Source organism: Panulirus ornatus, chromosome 41 (genome assembly GCF_036320965.1).
Source record: "Panulirus ornatus isolate Po-2019 chromosome 41, ASM3632096v1, whole genome shotgun sequence".
NCBI lineage: Eukaryota > Metazoa > Arthropoda > Malacostraca > Decapoda > Palinuridae > Panulirus > Panulirus ornatus.
In genome coordinates, this window is record NC_092264.1 from 16,397,731 (window position 1) to 16,417,113 (window position 19,383).

The 19,383-nt window shown below is 41.7% G+C and overlaps 1 protein-coding gene across 4 annotated transcripts in view; it reads left to right on the forward strand.

Annotated features, from left to right (window-relative positions):
* LOC139761718 (uncharacterized) overlaps window positions 1-19,383 on the forward strand; it is a 59,894-nt gene that overhangs the window by 19,754 nt on the left and 20,757 nt on the right. For all 4 annotated transcript variants that reach the window (XM_071686103.1, XM_071686105.1, XM_071686106.1 and 1 more), the window contains 2 exons: window positions 967-2,470; window positions 8,816-8,965. In XM_071686103.1, the coding sequence (XP_071542204.1) occupies window positions 967-2,470; window positions 8,816-8,965 (1,654 nt within the window). The remainder of the gene's footprint in view (window positions 1-966; window positions 2,471-8,815; window positions 8,966-19,383) is intronic.

Here is a 19,383-nt window from a genome sequence, read left to right on the forward strand (position 1 = left end):
GATCATAGGGTGGGGGAGGGGGCGAAAATCCTGGGAGCCTTGAAGAATGTGTGGAAGTCGAGAACATTATCTTGGAAAGCAAAAATGGGTATGTTTGAAGGAATAGTGGTTCCAACAATGTTGTATGGTTGCGAGGCGTGGGCTATGGATAGAGTTGTGCGCAGGAGGATGGATGTGCTGGAAATGAGATGTTTGAGGACAATGTGTGGTGTGAGGTGGTTTGATCGAGTAAGTAACATAAGGGTAAGAGAGATGTGTGGAAATAAAAAGAGCGTGGTTGAGAGAGCAGAAGAGGGTGTTTTGAAATGGTTTAGGCACATGGAGAGAATGAGTGAGGAAAGATTGACCAAGAGGATATATGTGTCGGAGGTGGAGGGAACGAAGAGAAGTGGGAGACCAAAATGGAGGTGGAAAGATGGAGTGAAAAAGATTTTGTGTGATCGGGGCCTGAACATGCAGGAGGGTGAAAGGAGGGCAAGGAATAGAGTGAATTGGATCGATGTGGTATACCGGGGTTGACGTGCTGTCAGTGGATTGAATCAGGGCATGTGAAGCGTCTGGGGTGAACCATGGAAAGCTGTGTAGGTATGTATATTTGCGTGTGTGGACGTATGTATATACATGTGTATGGGGGTGGGTTGGGCCATTTCTTTCGTCTGTTTCCGTGCGCTACCTCGCGGGAGACAGCGACAAAGCAAAAAAAAAAATATATATATATATATATATATATATGTATGTATGTATGCTAGTTTGCATTTTTTATGTGTTTTTTGGCTGTTTTGTTTATATATGCATGCTTGCATGTAATGAAGTTGTAGATACACATGCACATTACAGTGGAAATTTTTTTTAGTTTTCAGAGTTTTCCTTTGGTAGTGGATTTGATGATGTACAGTTATGATTGTATATCAAATTAAGCTATTAATGTTGTTTTAAGTATATTTCTAATTTGTTACATGTTTGCAGACTAATAAAAACGAAGATAGTGTTTTGCGAAGGTCTTCCAGACGAGCTACTATTGAGCGCAGAGTGTGGGCCATTCCCAAGAAGCCTGCAAAACTTGCTCCAACAAGTGTTAAAGGGAAAACAGCTCAGAAAGCAGGAAAAAAAGGTAAAGAAAAAAAGACACAAAATAAAGTGCAAGTTAAGAACTTCAGTAAGTGTAAATCCTCTCAAGGCACTAAGAGAGGACTTGTTACTCTGGAGGAAGCAGGAAATGCAAGAAGAAAAGTTAAGAAAAAAGAAGGAGTAAGAGATGTAGGCTCGAATATGAGTGCTGTTAATGAAATCTCAGTATTAAGTCCATCAGCAATTAAAAAAAAAGTGATACTTGAATCTTTGGAAGATGTCGTGAAAGAGGATATTGAAAATGACTACAGTTCCCAAAGCAGAATTACCTATCAAGAAAACAAAGCAAGCATTGATTCAAGTAATGATTGTGGAGGTACATCAAAGTGCATTGTTGTTACTGATGTAAGGACAGGTATCCCTAGTGAGGCTTCCTCAAAAGATGATTATGAAAATTTTAGATTAAGTACTTTACATAATGAGAATGTTAATAGTGATAGAGGAATAGAGGAGACATTGTTTACTGGTGAAATATGTCTTAATAAAGCTGTTATTGAAGAGATAGTACCAGACTATGAAATTTCAGATTCTCAGACTGCTGATAAAAATGTTAACACTGTTAGTTGTAAGAAGGCTAGTTTGATAGAGGGTGTTAATTCAAGTCATTTGTTTAGAAATATAGAGGATGTGCTTGGTCATTCATATAGTAAAGTGAAATCATTGAGTAGTGATAACTCTAAAGATTTAGACAAACAAAAGTGTGATAATGACAGTCCGGAGGAGACAGAGAAGTCTGAAAGGGAAATAAGTAATTACGCTTCAACAGGTACCTCTTCTGACCAACTTGTAATAAAAAGACAACTTTGCTCTGTGGAGGAGGAATTATCAGTGACCAAAACCAGACTTTTGATAGATACAAGAGAGAAAGAGTTGACAGATACTGATAAGCCTAAGCTTGATGTATGTAGTAAAAGTGAATATCAGGAAACAAAGCTGAACAGAAAAGGTGGTATAGAACTCAGTGATGTGAAAGACAGAGACATAAAAGAAAATTTTTTAGAAAAAACTGTAGTTAGTAGAGAAAGTGTATATGATATAAGAAGTACATTTTTACCAGAAAAAGACAATTGTAAAGTACTAGGTAATAAGACACAGAAATTTTGTGCACAAACTGAAGATACAGTTGTGGTACCTATTGATCATCCTGGTGCAGAACCCCACCAAGATGATGAAGAGGAGGATCATGTCTCACTGAGTGTGGCTTTAGCTCAGCTAGTGGATTCTGACAATGGTGGTGAAGCTGAGGGTACAGAAACAGTCACTATTCATTCTGCCTCATCTGTGGTACAAGTGGAAGAGGAGGAAAGAAATAGAATAGTGGCAGTAGAAGTCAGTTCAAAAGGTATTTGTGTCAATTTTTTAAAGGCTTTAAGTGTTAGCTTTGAGATAGGAAAGTAATATACTTGTACACAGATATGCATGTTTCTCCATATCTGGAGAAAGCATATGATAAGGTTGCATATGATAAGGTTGACAGAAATGCCTTGTGGAAGGCCTTATAAATATATGGTGTGGCAGGAAATGTACTAGAAGCAGAGAAGTTTTTATGAGGTGTGTAGGAAGAGAGGAGAGTGAATGGTCCCAGGTGAAGGTTGGTCTGCATAGAGGTGGGTAATGTCACTGACTGTTTAATTTATTTATGGATGGGGTGGTGAGGGAGGTAAATTTAGATGTCTTTGGAGTGATTGGTGAGTATGCAATCTGTAGGTGTTGAGGGGGCTTGGGAAGTGAGTCTGTTATTATTTGCTGATGACACAGCATTGAGTTGAGTGAGAAACTACAGAACTTGGTGACTGAGTTAGAGTATATGAAATGAGGAAGTTGAGAGTAAATCTGAATAGGGGCTAGAGAATAAATGTAAATCAGGGCTAGGCTATTAGGTTTAGCAGGGCATAGGGACAGGTTAGTTGGGGTGAGGTTTAAATGGAGAAAATTCGGAGGAAGTGAGGTTTTTTAGATACCAAGGAGTGGACAGGACAGCAAATGGAACCATGGAAGCATAAGTGAGTCACAGGTTGGGTGAAGGTTGAAGGAGCAATGAGCAATGTGTGAAAGAGATGATATCTTGGAGAGCTGAAATGGGTATCATTGAAGGTATAGTAGTCCCAACAATGTTATATGGGTGCAAGGCATAAGTTATAGATGAGGATGTGTTGAGGAAGGTGATGTGTTGGAAATGAAATGGTTGAGGATGATATGTAGTCCGAGGTATTTTGATTAATTGATAAAGGGTTAGAAAGAGTTGTGGTAATAAGAAGAGTATGGATGAGAGAGCCTAAGAGGGTTTGCTGATATGGTTTGGACTATTGGAGAGATTGAGGGAGGAGAGGTTGTTAGAAGTAGAGGGGATGGAGAAGGGGAAACCTTATTGGAGATGGAGGGATGGAATGAAAATGATGGGGTGATCAGAACCTGAACATGCGGAAGGTTGAAAGATGTGCATGGGATAGAGTGAATTGGAACAGTGTAGTATACACAGGTTGTCATATTGCACTCCTTTGAAACCAGGTAGTAGTCTGTTCTTTCTACCTCATCTACCTCACCCACACATGGACTGCTGGTATTCTGTCCACAAACATACAATCTCTCCATGTCACAAATATCAGTTAACATTTAACTCGACTCATGCTTCACAACACATTTTGCCCTAGCCTTGTCTTTTGGCAAAATGGTTGGAGCAATAGATAGGAGTAGTAGGTAGGAATGTTAGACTAGAGCTTTAGGTAGAAGTAGTAAGTAGGAGCAATAGGTGGGAGCATTAGGTAGAAGTAGTAGGTTGTAACATTAGGCAGGAATATTATGTAGACACATTAGTTAGAAGTAGTTGGCAGGTAGGAACATTAGGTAGGAGCCTCCGAAAACACTGTGTCTGAGTTGCACTCTGCCATTGGCCTATTAAGGGTGGGGCACTAAAGGCTAATAAGCACCACTAGAGTTTAAAAGGTATGGAGATTCATTTGCCGGTCACCTCTCCCTGAAAGGAATTCCCAGAAGGAACACGTCAGAGATATAGGTAAATAGACGGATAATATCCAGGGTTCTCTATGCTGTCAATGGACTAAACCAGGGCATTTGAATTGGTGAGGGAAACCATTGAAAGATATGTGGGGCCTGGTTGCAGAGAGGGGGGCTGTTGTTTTATGTGCATTACCCATGACATTCTGAGAATGGATTTGAGCAAATGTGGCCTTTCTTTGTCTGTTCCTGGCATTAACTTGCAAATGTGGTAATGGTGAACAAGTTTGAAAAAAATTATGCATATCTTTATAGATTGGGGTTAGGGTGTGAGTTTGAATGGGGAAAATATGAAGTGTTTTAGATACCTGGAAGTAGACTTGGCACATGGTAGTAAATGGAACTTTAGAAACAAAGGTGATACATAGGATGGATTAGGGGGCAAAGATTATGGGAGCACTTAGGAATGTTTTGAAGGAAAGGTCATCACCTGGGAGGGCAAAAGTGGGTATGTTTGAAAGTATGGTAGGACTGATGACGTTATATGATTGCAAGACATAGGCATTAAATGAAAATGTACAGAAAAGGATGATTGTGCTGGAACTGAAATGTCTAAGGACACTATGTGATTTTAGGATGATCTATCAAGTAAGTAATGAAAGGGTAAGAGAGAGGTGTAGTTATAAGAAGAGTATAGTTGAGAGAGCTGAAGAGGGTGTGCTGAAATGATTTGGCATATATAGAGAATGAGCTTGGGAAGGTCGACATAGAGGATATTTGTGTCAGAAGTTGAGGTGAGAAGGAGAAAAGATTTATCCCTGACTTGTATTTTGAGGTAAGTGGTAGTTGGCAGGCATCTAACAACCAGGGAGTTATGTTACCAGTAATACCAGGGTCGACATGCTGGGGTAAACCACGGAGAGGTCTGTGGAGCCTGGATGTGGATAGGGAGCTGTGGTTTTGATGCATTACACATGACAACTAGAGACTGAGTGTGAACGAATGTGACCTTTTTTGTCTTTTTCCTGGTGCTACCTTGCTGAAGAGGGGGGAATGCTATTTCCTGTGTGGCAGGGCAGCAACAGGAATGGATGAAGGCAAGCAAGTATGACTACTTGTGTATATATGTATATATACATGTGTATGTATGTATATGTCTGTGTATGTATATGTATGTATGCATGTTGATATGTATATGTATATGTATATGTATATGTATATGTATATGTGCGTATATGGGCGTATATGCTCAAATTACAGAGGTATAAGTTTGTTGAGTATTCCTGGTAAATTATATGGGAGGGTATTGATTGAGAGGGTGAAGGCATGTACAGAGCATCAGATTGGGGAAGAGCAGTGTGGTTTCAGAAGTGGTAGAGGATGTGTGGATCAGGTGTTTGCTTTGAAGAATGTATGTGAGAAATACTTAGAAAAGCAAATGGATTTGTATGTAGCATTTATGGATCTGGAGAAGGCATATGATAGAGTTGATAGAGATGCTCTGTGGAAGGTATTAAGAATATATGGTGTGGGAGGCAAGTTGTTAGAAGCAGTGAAAAGTTTTTATCGAGGATGTAAGGCATCTGTACGTGTAGGAAGAGAGGAAAGTGATTGGTTCTCAGTGAATGTAGGTTTGCGGCAGGGGTGTGTGATGTCTCCATGGTTGTTTAATTTGTTTATGGATGGGGTTGTTAGGGAGGTAAATGCAAGAGTCTTGGAAAGAGGGGCAAGTATGAAGTCTGTTGGGGATGAGAGAGCTTGGGAAGTGAGTCAGTTGTTGTTCGCTGATGTTACAGCGCTGGTGGCTGATTCATGTGAGAAACTGCAGAAGCTGGTGACTGAGTGTGGTAAAGTGTGTGGAAGAAGAAAGTTAAGAGTAAATGTGAATAAGAGCAAGGTTATTAGGTACAGTAGGGTTGAGGGTCAAGTCAATTGGGAGGTGAGTTTGAATGGAGAAAAACTGGAGGAAGTGAAGTGTTTTAGATATCTGGGAGTGGATCTGTCAGCGGATGGAACCATGGAAGCGGAAGTGGATCATAGGGTGGGGGAGGGGGCGAAAATTTTGGGAGCCTTGAAAAATGTGTGGAAGTCGAGAACATTATCCCGGAAAGCAAAAATGGGTATGTTTGAAGGAATAGTGGTTCCAACAATGTTGTATGGTTGCGAGGCGTGGGCTATGGATAGAGTTGTTTGCAGGAGGATGGATGTGCTGGAAGGGAGATGTTTGAGGACAATGTGTGGTGTGAGGTGGTTTGATCGAGTAAGTAACGTAAGGGTAAGAGAGATGTTTGGAAATAAAAAGAGCGTGGTTGAGAGAGCAGAAGAGGGTGTTTTGAAATGGTTTGGGCACATGGAGAGAATGAGTGAGGAAAGATTGACCAAGAGGATATATGTGTCGGAGGTGGAGGGAACGAGGAGAAGAGGGAGACCGAATTGGAGGTGGAAAGATGGAGTGAAAAGGATTTTGTGTGATCGGGGCCTGAACATGCAGGAGGGTGAAAGGAGGGCAAGGAATAGAGTGAATTGGAGCGATGTGGTATACAGGGGTTGACGTGCTGTCAGTGGATTGAATCAGGGCATGTGAAGCGTCCGGGGTAAACCATGGAAAGCTGTGTAGGTATGTATATTTGCGTGTGTGGACGTGTGTATGTACATGTGTATGGGGGGGGTTGGGCCATTTCTTTCGTCTGTTTCCTTGCGCTACCTCGCAAACGCGGGAGACAGCGACGAGGTATAAAAAAAAAAAAAAATATGTATATGAGTGGAGGCCATTCTTTGCCGGTTTCCTGACGCTACCTCACTGACGCGGGAAACAGCGATTAAGTATAATAGATATAGATGATGATAAGATAACCAGCCAAGGTATCAGTTGGGTTAGTGATGGCTGTGTAGTGAACCAACACTTCAATGGTGGGCACGTTGCATTCTTACCGAAGTAGATATCTTTTCTTTCTGTCGTACCCACATGTGGACTACTGGCATTCTGTTGATAAACAGTCTCTCCCTGTCACATATGATACTTGACCACTATGTGCTAGCCCTGCTATCTATCTGTATCTTTGACTCCTGTTCCCTCTGGGAACTCCTATCAAGGGGTGGCCACGGCAAAAGAATCTCCACTTATCCCATCCTTAAATGCTTCCCTAGCATACACCATTCCACGCATTCTTCATGTGTTTTCCTCCCTCCAGTATTCCTCCACCCTATTTGCCCATATCAGAGGTGGTCTTTCACTACACCAAATCTTGTAGTTGTGCTGTCATACACTCTTCTTGTAAACTTACTGTCTTGCATTCTTTTCAAATGCCCAGACCACCTCAAAGTATTATGTTTCACCCTTTCTACTACTTCACAGGTCACTTTCTTTGCATTCCTTGCCAGACTATATCTCTCATACACCCTTTCGTTTCTTCATTCCATCTAGTCACACCACATGCTCTTCTCAAATAGTTCATTTCCACAGCCTGGATTCTTGACTTCAGTGCCTCATTCCACATCCATGTTTCCACTGCATAGGTCAGGGTTGGGAGGACTGTGCTGTCCCTTAATCCTTTCTTCACTTTCGTACTTACACCCCAACCCTTCATTACTCTATTAAGGGACCCAATGACTCTTCTACCCCGTACTGCTCTCCCTTATCTCCTTCCATATTACCACACTTACCTAAGACTGCTCCCAGATACTTAAATTCCCTTCCTTCTTCCAGTCTTTTCCCCCCCATATCCACAGCACTACTTAGTACACTTTCTTCTTTCACACTGTATGGTTTTACAAAATCGATACTTTCACTTCGTGTCCTTTAAACACCATTACTTTACTTTTGCTTGCATTTACCTTCAATTGCCTATGCATACACTGTATAAAACACACTTACAACCTTTTGCAACTCCTCACTCACTGCAAACAACACAGTATCATCGGCAGACGGGCTTGCCACTAGCCACCATGTCTCACCACTGCACTCCATCTCTGCACCCCTTTTCCCTAATTTTGTTTTTATATCTCTTTTCATTCCATCCATGGTTTACCCTAGATGCTTCACATGCCCTGGTTCAGTCCATTGACAGCACGTCCACCCTGGTATACCACATCGTTCCAATTCACTCTATTCCTTGCACGCCTTTCACCCTCCTGTATGTTCAGGCCCCAGCTGCTCAAAATCTTTTTCACTCCATCCTTCCACATCCAATTTGGTCTCCCGTTTCTCCTCGTTACCTCTACCTCTGACACATATATCCTCTTTGTCAATCTTTCCTCAATCATTCTCTCCATGTGACCAATCCATTTCAATACACCCTCTTCTGCTCTCTCAACTACACTCTTTATATTTTTCCACACACCTCTCTTACCCTTTCATAACTTACTTGATCAAACCACCTCACAGCACATGTCCTCAGTCATTTAATTTCCAACACATCCACCCTCCTCCACACAACCGTATCTATAGGCCATGCCTCGCATCCATATAACATTGTTAGAACTACTATTCCTTCAATCATACCCATTTTTGCTCTCCGAGATAACATTCTTTCCTTCCTAACATTCTTCATTGCTCCCAGAACCTTTGTTCCCTACCCAACCGTGTGACTCTCTTCCGCTTCCATGGTTCCGTTTACTTCTAAGTCCACTCCCAGATATCTCAAACACTTCACTTCCTCCAGTTTTTCTCTATTCAAACTTACATCCCAATTAACTTGTTCCTCATTACAGTTTGAATGGCTTGATTTTTCAGATGAGGTCATAGAAAAATCAGAGAGTCATGATGATGCTGAAGATGAAGAAGGTGAATTAGTTATCAAGGAAGAGGATGATGATGATGAGAATGATGATGAAAGCAGTGATGATAATACTGACGAAGATGAAGAGACATTTAATACATCAGGTAAGATATTGAAGAGCATTTTCACTGTGCTTTATCTTTCATATTCTGCCAGTGTAAGCCTACTTGGAAGTTACACCTATCCTCACTTAGAGGAGTAGATACTTTCCAGAAAAGTTGCCAAAGACAAGTATGTAAAACCCATTTTTACCATGGATGCTCATTTCATGATTAAGAGATGCTTCCTTACAGGAAAATTTTTGGTCCTTAGGGCTTACTAAAAATCTTATAACACCAAACTTTATAAGTACAAATGTAATATAAATTCCATGTATTCATTAGATAATTGTTACTAAAAGAAGGTACAAAAATTAGTACAGTAATTTCAACATTTATCAGAAAATTTGGTTGTTGCTCCTTAAGGTGGTTTTGCATGGAGATGAGAATGGGTTATAGGGAAAGAGTGAGAGGGGCTGTATGTTCCTGATCAGTCCTACTAATTTGGTAATAGAGTGCAGTACAGCATTTATTCAGTAATTGAATATAATTTTGATACATGTTGCATATAGAATTATGATCTTTACTAAGAGTACTTCAAATGAAAGTGAACACAGTACAGGACTAACCTGAAGGAAATTGGAGAGGTGACTGAAAGAAATTCTAGATTATCCAAAGATTGAAGGTCATGAACAATGTTTAAAAGCAGAAGACAGCAGCATTATGAATCAAGCCCCACAAACCTTTCCTTCATTCCCCTGACTGCTTTACATTGCCTGCATACATTCCCCATACATTTCAGAGATGATGTCATACTTACATATTATTACTTTGTCATCTTTCTTTTGGCCTTGATTACCATCAGCAGAAGTCTAGGCATGGAAATGGCTAGGTTTCTGAAGTGTTCTTGGTCCATGATTTGGTTTCATAGGGTCTTGATCCCTTGAATGAGGCAAGGCACTGATGGGGTGTTGCATATAGCAGTCTCTTGATTGTGTGTTCTGAGTACCCATTGCACTTAGAAATCTCCATGTATGCACACTTTCCTGCTTCCAGGTGAGAATTTGGGCTTTCTCCTTTTTAGAAAGGTAAGGCTCAACCATTTTGAAGCACAGATGGAAGACTGCAGTCCCCAGAAGCAAAATTCCCAAAATGAAGTAAAGAAAGAACATCATTCCTTAAGATAGCCTGAGACACACTGAGGGGGGTTGCTGGTTTTCACATTGTCAGAAATGCTAGTCTCAGTGACCAGACATTGATGATTTTACCCTGAGAGCATCATATGCTTGTACCCACAATAAACATATGCCTTTGAAAATATATTGGGGTGGACAAGGTGTGTTGTAATGCTTTGGACATATGGAGAGAATGAGTAAGGAAAGATTGACTAAAAGGATATATGTGTCTATGGTGGAGGGAACAAAGAAAAGCAGGAAACCAAATTGTACTGGAAGGATGAAGTGAAAAAGATTTTGAGTGATTGGCCCCTGAACATACAGGAGGATGAGAAGCGTGTAAGGGTCGACGTGCTGTCAGTGGACTGAACCAGTGCATGTGAAGTGTGTGGGTTAAACCATGGAAAAGTCTGTGGGGCCTGGATGTGGATAGGGAGCTGTGGTTTCAGTGCATTACACATGACAGCTAGAGACTGAGTGTGAAAGAATGTGGCCTTTTTTGTGTGTTTTCCTGGTGCTCCCTTGCTGAAGCAGGGGTTAGCATTGCTGTTTATGTGGGGCAGGGTAGTGACAGGAATGGATGAAGGCAAGCAAGTATGAATATGTACATGTATGTAGATATGTCTGTGTATGTATATGTATGTATATGTTGATATGTATATGTATGTACATGTGCCTATGTGGGCATTTATGTATATATATTTTTTTTTTTTTTTTTTATATACTTTGTCGCTGTCTCCCGCGTTTGCGAGGTAGTGCAAGGAAACAGACGAAAGAAATGGCCCAACCCCCCCCCCCCCATACACATGTATATACATACATCCACACACGCAAATATACATACCTACACAGCTTTCCATGGTTTACCCCAGACGCTTCACATGCCTTGATTCAATTTACTGACAGCACGTCAACCCCGGTATACCACATCGCTCCAATTCACTCTATTCCTTGCCCTCCTTTCACCCTCCTGCATGTTCAGGCCCCGATCACACAAAATCTTTTTCACTCCATCTTTCCACCTCCAATTTGGTCTCCCTCTTCTCCTCGTTCCCTCCACCTCCGACACATATATCCTCTTGGTCAATCTTTCCTCACTCATTCTCTCCATGTGCCCAAACCACTTCAAAACACCCTCTTCTGCTCTCTCAACCACGCTCTTTTTATTTCCACACATCTCTCTTACCCTTACGTTACTCACTCGATCAAACCACCTCACACCACACATTGTCCTCAAACATCTCATTTCCAGCACATCCATCCTCCTGCGCACAACTCTATCCATAGCCCACGCCTCGCAACCATACAACATTGTTGGAACCACTATTCCTTCAAACATACCCATTTTTGCTTTCCGAGATAATGTTCTCGACTTCCACACATTCTTCAAGGCCCCCAGAATTTTCGCCCCCTCCCCCACCCTATAGGGGTGAAAGAATACTTCCCACATATTCCTCGCGTGTCGTAGAAAGCGACTAGAGGGGACGGGAGCGGGGGGCCAGAAATCCTCCCCTCCTTGTATTAACTTTCTAAAATGGGTATATATATATATATATATATATATATATATATATATATATATATATATATTTTTTTTTTTTATACCTCGTCACTGTCTCCCGCGGTTGCGAGGTAGCGCAAGGAAACAGACGAAAGAAATGGCCCAACCCCCCCCCATACACATGTACATACACACGTCCACACACGCAAATATACATACCTACACAGCTTTCCATGGTTTACCCCGGACGCTTCACATGCCTTGATTCAATCCACTGACAGCACGTCAACCCCTGTATACCACATCGCTCCAATTCACTCTATTCCTTGCCCTCCTTTCACCCTCCTGCATGTTCAGGCCCCGATCACACAAAATCCTTTTCACTCCATCTTTCCACCTCCAATTTGGTCTCCCTCTTCTCCTCGTTCCCTCCACCTCCGACACATATATCCTCTTGGTCAATCTTTCCTCACTCATTCTCTCCATGTGCCCAAACCATTTCAAAACACCCTCTTCTGCTCTCTCAACCACGCTCTTTTTATTTCCACACATCTCTCTTACCCTTACGTTACTCACTCGATCAAACCACCTCACACCACACATTGTCCTCAAACATCTCATTTCCAGCACATCCATCCTCCTGCGCACAACTCTATCCATAGCCCACGCCTCGCAACCATACAACATTGTTGGAACCACTATTCCTTCAAACATACCCATTTTTGCTTTCCGAGATAATGTTCTCGACTTCCACACATTTTTCAAGGCTCCCAAAATTTTCGCCCCCTCCCCCACCCTATGATCCACTTCCGCTTCCATGGTTCCATCCGCTGCCAGATCCACTCCCAGATATCTAAAACACTTCACTTCCTCCAGTTTTTCTCCATTCAAACTCACCTCCCAATTGACTTGACCCTCAACCCTACTGTACCTAATAACCTTGCTCTTATTCACATTTACTCTTAACTTTCTTCTTCCACACACTTTACCAAACTCCGTCACCAGCTTCTGCAGTTTCTCACATGAATCCGCCACCAGCGCTGTATCATCAGCGAACAACAACTGACTCACTTCCCAAGCTCTCTCATCCCCAACAGACTTTATACTTGCCCCTCTTTTCAAGACTCTTGCATTTACCTCCCTAACAACCCCATCCATAAACAAATTAAACAACCATGGAGACATCACACACCCCTGCCGCAAACCTACATTCACTGAGAACCAATATATATATATATATATATATATATATATATATATATATATATATATATATATATATATATATATATATATTTTTTTTCCTTTTTTTTTTATACTTTGTCGCTGTCTCCCGCGTTTGCGAGGTAGCGCAAGGAAACAGACGAAAGAAATGGCCCAACCCCCCCCCATACACATGTACATACACACGTCCACACACGCAAATATACATACCTACACAGCTTTCCATGGTTTACCCCAGACGCTTCACATGCCCTGATTCAATCCACTGACAGCACGTCAACCCCTGTATACCACATCGCTCCAATTCACTCTATTCCTTGCCCTCCTTTCACCCTCCTGCATGTTCAGGCCCCGATCACACAAAATCTTTTTCACTCCATCTTTCCACCTCCAATTTGGTCTCCCTCCTCTCCTCGTTCCCTCCACCTCCGACACATATATCCTCTTGGTCAATCTTTCCTCACTCATTCTCTCCATGTGCCCAAACCATTTCAAAACACCCTCTTCTGCTCTCTCAACCACGCTCTTTTTATTTCCAAACATCTCTCTTACCCTTACGTTACTTACTCGATCAAACCACCTCACACCACACATTTTCCTCAAACATCTCATTTCCAGCACATCCATCCTCCTGCGCACAACTCTATCCATAGCCCACGCCTCGCAACCATACAACATTGTTGGAACCACTATTCCTTCAAACATACCCATTTTTGCTTTCCGAGATAATGTTCTCGACTTCCACACATTTTTCAAGGCTCCCAAAATTTTCGCCCCCTCCCCCACCCTATGATCCACTTCCGCTTCCATGGTTCCATCCGCTGACAGATCCACTCCCAGATATCTAAAACACTTCACTTTAGAGAGAATAAAAAGATGTTCTGGAAGGAGGTAAATAGGGTGCGTAAGACAAGGGAGCAAATGGGAACTTCAGTGAAGGGCGTAAATGGGGAGGTGATAACAAGTAGTGGTGATGTGAGAAGGAGATGGAATGAGTATTTTGAAGGTTTGTTGAATGTGTCTGATGACAGAGTGGCAGATATAGGGTGTTTTGGTCGAGGTGGTGTGCAAAGTGAGAGGGTTGGGGAAAATGATTTGGTAAACAGAGAAGAGGTAGTAAAAGCTTTGCGGAAGATGAAAGCCGGCAAGGCAGCAGGTTTGGATGGTATTGCAGTGGAATTTATTAAATATATATATATATATATATATTCTAAGTATTTCTCACATACATTCTTCAAAGCAAACACCTGATCCACACATCCTCTACCACTTCTGAAACCACACTGCTCTTCCCCAATCTGATGCTCTGTACATGCCTTCACCCTCTCAATCAATACCCTCCCATATAATTTACCAGGAATACTCAACAAACTTATACCTCTGTAATTTGAGCACTCACTCTTATCCCCTTTGCCTTTGTACAATGGCACTATGCACGCATTCCGCCAATCCTCAGGCACCTCACCATGAGTCATACATACATTAAATAACCTTACCAACCAGTCAACAATACAGTCACCCCCTTTTTTAATAAATTCCACTGCAATACCATCCAAACCTGCTGCCTTGCCGGCTTTCATCTTCCGCAAAGCTTTCACTACCTCTTCTCTGTTTACCAAATCATTTTCCCTAACCCTCTCACTTTGCACACCACCTCGACCAAAACACCCTATATCTGCCACTCTATCATCAAACACATTCAACAAACCTTCGAAATACTCACTCCATCTCCTTCTCACATCACCACTACTTGTTATCACCTCCCCATTTGCGCCCTTCACTGAAGTTCCCATTTGCTCCCTTGTCTTACGCACTTTATTTACCTCCTTCCAGAACATCTTTTTATTCTCCCTAAAATTTAATGATACTCTCTCACCCCAACTCTCATATGCCCTTTTTTTCACCTCTTGCACCTTTCTCTTGACCTCCTGTCTCTTTCTTTTATACATCTCCCACTCAATTTCATTTTTTCCCTGCAAAAATCGTCCAAATGCCTCTCTCTTCTCTTTCACTAATACTCTTACTTCTTCATCCCACCACTCACTACCCTTTCTAATCAACCCATCTCCCACTCTTCTCATGCCACAAGCATCTTTTGCGCAATCCATCACTGATTCCCTAAATACATCCCATTCCTCCCCCACTCCCCTTACTTCCATTGTTCTCACCTTTTTCCATTCTGTATTATCCCTGGGGATAGGGGAGAAAGAATACTTCCCACGTATTCCCTGCGTGTCGTAGAAGGCGACTAAAAGGGGAGGGAGCGGGGGGCTGGAAATCCTCCCCTCTCGTTTTTTTTTTTTTTTTTTTTTCCCAAAAGAAGGAACAGAGGGGGCCAGGTGAGGATATTCCAAAAAAGGCCCTCTCTCACCCCAACTCTCATTTGCCCTTTTTTTCACCTCTTGCACCTTTCTCTTGACCTCCTGTCTCTTTCTTTTATACATCTCCCACTCAATTTCATTTTTTCCCTGCAAAAATCGTCCAAATGCCTCTCTCTTCTCTTTCACTAATACTCTTACTTCTTCATCCCACCACTCACTACCCTTTCTAATCAACCCACCTCCCACTCTTCTCATGCCACAAGCATCTTTTGCGCAATCCATCACTGATTCCCTAAATATATCCCATTCCTCCCCCACTCCCCTTACTTCCATTGTTCCCACCTTTTTCCATTCTGTACTCAGTCTCTCCTGGTACTTCCTCACACAAGTCTCCTTCCCAAGCTCACTTACTCTCACCACCCTCTTCACCCCAACATTCACTCTTCTTTTCTTAAAACCCATACAAATCTTCACCTTAGCCTCCACAAGATAATGATCAGACATCCCTCCAGTTGCACCTCTCAGCACATTAACATCCAAAAGTCTCTCTTTCGCGCGCCTGTCAATTAACACGTAATCCAATAACGTTTTCTGGCCATCTCTCCTACTTACATAAGTATACTTATGTATATCTCGCTTTTTAAACCAGGTATTCCCAATCATCAGTCCTTTTTCAGCACATAAATCTACAAGCTCTTCACCATTTCCATTTACAACACTGAACACCCCATGTATACCAATTATTCCCTCAACTGCCACATTACTCACCTTTGCGGGGGGCCAGAAATCCTCCCCTCGTATTTTTGTTAACTTTCTAAAATGGGAAACAGAAGAAGGAGTCATGCGGGGAGTGCTCATCCTCCTCGAAGGCTCAGATTATGGTGCCTAAATATGTGTGGATGTAACCAAGATGTGAAAAAAGGAGAGATAGGTAGTATGTTTGAGGAAAGGAACCTGGATGTTTTGGCTCTGAGTGAAACGAAGCTCAAGGGTAACGGGGAAGAGTGGTTTGGGAATGTCTTGGGAGTAAAGTCAGGGGTTAGTGAGAAGACAAGAGCAAGGGAAGGAGTAGCAATACTCCTGAAACAGGAGTTGTGGGAGTATGTGATAGAATGTAAGAAAGTAAATTCTCGATTAATATGGGTAAAGCTGAAAGTTGATGGAGAGAGATGGGTGATTATTGGTGCATATGCACCTGGGCATGAGAAGAAAGATCATGAGAGGCAAGTGTTTTGGGAGCAGCTGAATGAGTGTGTTAGTGGTTTTGATGCACGAGACCGGGTTATAGTGATGGGTGATTTGAATATATATATATATATATATATATATATATATATATATATATATATATATATATATATATTTTTTTTTTCAAACTATTCGCCATTTCCCGCATTAGCGAGGTAGCGTTAAGAACAGAGGACTGGGCCTTTGAGGGAATACCCTCACCTGGCCCAATTCTCTGTTCCTTCTTTTGGAAAATTGAAAAAAAAACCGAGAGGGGAGGATTTCCAGCCCCTCGCTCCCTCCCCTTTTAGTCACCTTCTACGACACGCAGGGAATACGTGTATGTGTGGATGGGCCAATCTTTGTCTGTTTCCTGGCGCTACTTTGCAGACGCAAGGAATGGTGATTACATATAATAAATAAGATAGATATTATTTATTTATTTATTTTTGTTTTTTTTATACTTTGTAGCTGTCTCCCACATTAGCGAGGTAGCACCAGGAAATAGATGAAGAATGCCCCAATCACTCATATACACATATATATACATAAATGCCAATACACGCACATATACATACCTATTCACATCAGCCTATACATACACAGACATACATATATACACATGTACATATTCATACTTGCTTCCCTTCATTCATGCCTGTCACTACCCCACGACACAGGAAAATAGTGCCAGGAGTGGATGAAGGCAAGTAAGTATGAATATGTACCTGTGTATATGTGTATGTGTCTGTGGATGTATGTATGCTTATGTGTATATGTTGATGATGTATATGTATGTATGTTATCCCTGGGGATAGGGGATTAAGAATACTTCCCACGTATTCCCTGCATGTCGTAGAAGGCGACTTAAAGGGGAGGGAGCGGGGGGCTGGAAATCCTCCCCTCTCGTTTTTTTTTTTTTTTTTTTTCCCCAAAAGAAGGAACAGAGGGGGCCAGGTGAGGATATTCCAAAAAAGGCCCAGTCCTCTGTTCTTAACGCTACCTCACTAATGCGGGAAATGGCAAATAGTTTAAAAGAAAAAGAAAGAAAAGTATATGTATGTATATGTGCATTTATGGGCTTTTTTTTTTTTTTTTTTCCCAAAAAGAAGGAACAGAGAACGAGGCCAGGTGAGGATATTCCCTCAGAGGCCCAGTCCTCTGTTCTTAACGCTACCTTGCTAACGCGGGAAATGACAAATAGTTTGAAAAAAAAAAGAAATGTGTGTATATGAGTGGATTGGCCATTCTTCATCTGTTTCCTGGCACTACCTTGGTGACGCGGAAAAGGGCGATCAAGTATGATAGAATAAATGAAAATTGTCTGTGTATGGGTGTTTATGTATGTATATGTATATATGAGTGGATGGGGCATTCTTCATGCATTTCCTTGTGCTACCTTGCTGATTTAGGAAATGATCAAGTATGATAAGAAATAATGATATTATTTATGTATACGATGTACCCCATGGTTCAGGCCATAAACAGCATGTTGCTCCCTGTCTGACAAAAAATGCCAATTCAGTCTGTCTCATGCATGCTGTACACCCTCCTGCATATTCAGGGCTGGAGCACTCCAGACCTTTTTCACTTCATCCCATCTTCAACTTGGACTTCCCACTTTTCCTTGTCACTTCCACTTCTGATATACCCTCTGTGTCAACCTGTCTTCGCTCATTTGCACCGCATGTCCAAACCATTTTGGCACACCTTCTTGAGCTCTCTCAGTCAGACCAATTTTAGTACCATCTCTTCTTACCCTGTAATTTCTTGCATGATCAACCCTCTTCACACCATATATTATCATTAACTATTTTATTTCCAACTCATTCTCCCTATTTCATAACATTCTCATCTAGAGTCCATGCTTTACATCCATACAATGCTGTTGGGACCACTATACATTCAAGCATACTTATCTTTATCCTCCTAGATAGTAACCTTTCTTTCTACATGCTCCAAATTATTCTCAGGATCTCCTCATCCACTCTTTGACTCACTTCAGCCCATATGGTTCAGTTTGCTATCATGTCCATCCACAAGTTTCTTTTTACACTGCTAAACTCGTACTCTAGTTAACTTGTCTCCTTGCTCTGCTAAACTTGATAACCTTGCCCTCATTCATGTTTATTCTCGACATTCATCTTTCACACACATTTCCAAGCTCATAAACCAACTAATGCAGTTTCTCACCCGAATATGCCACCAGTGCCATGCCATCAACAGGCTGACTTGCATCCCCTAACAGACTGCAGACTTGTTCTCTCTCCAAGATCCTTGCTTTCACTTCCCTTACCACCCCATCTCTAAACAAACAACCATGGTGACATCACATGCCCCTCCTGCAGACCTACCTTCACCTGGAATCACTTGCCCTCCTCTTCTACATATTTGCACACATGCTTTATTCTCTTGATAAAAACTCTTCTGCTTCTAGCAGCATTCCTTCCATGCCATTTATTTATACACCTTCCACAGAGTATCTCTGTCATCTGTACCATAAGCTTTTTCCAGATCCTTGGATGCCACATGCAGGTCCTTCCGTTTGTCCTAAGTATTTTTTGCACACATTCTTCAAATCAAACACCTGATCCATGCATTCTCTACCTCTGATGATGCCACTTGGTTCCTCCTCGTTCTGAAGCTCTATTCATGCCACCAACCCTCTCAATGTCCATTCTTCCCAACAACCTGATAGGTACCTTTGTGAAATGAAGATTCACTTTAGTACCCCTTTGCTCTATACTAAAATGAAGATTCACTTTGGTACCCCTTTGCTCTATACAGTTGCACCGCCCTAGTATTTTGTCAGTCCTCAGGCACCTATCATAAGCTATACATACATTAAAAATCCTAACTAGCCAGTGAACAACAGTCACCTCGTGTCTCGAGATATTCATTTGTAATTCAATCCGCTCTGGTTGCTTTGCCGTACTTCATTTCAGACAAAGCATTAATCACATCCTTCCTTTCCTGTCTCCTCTTCATCTCATCTGCTCTTGTTAGACACTTAAAACACTTATCCTTTTGTCACCT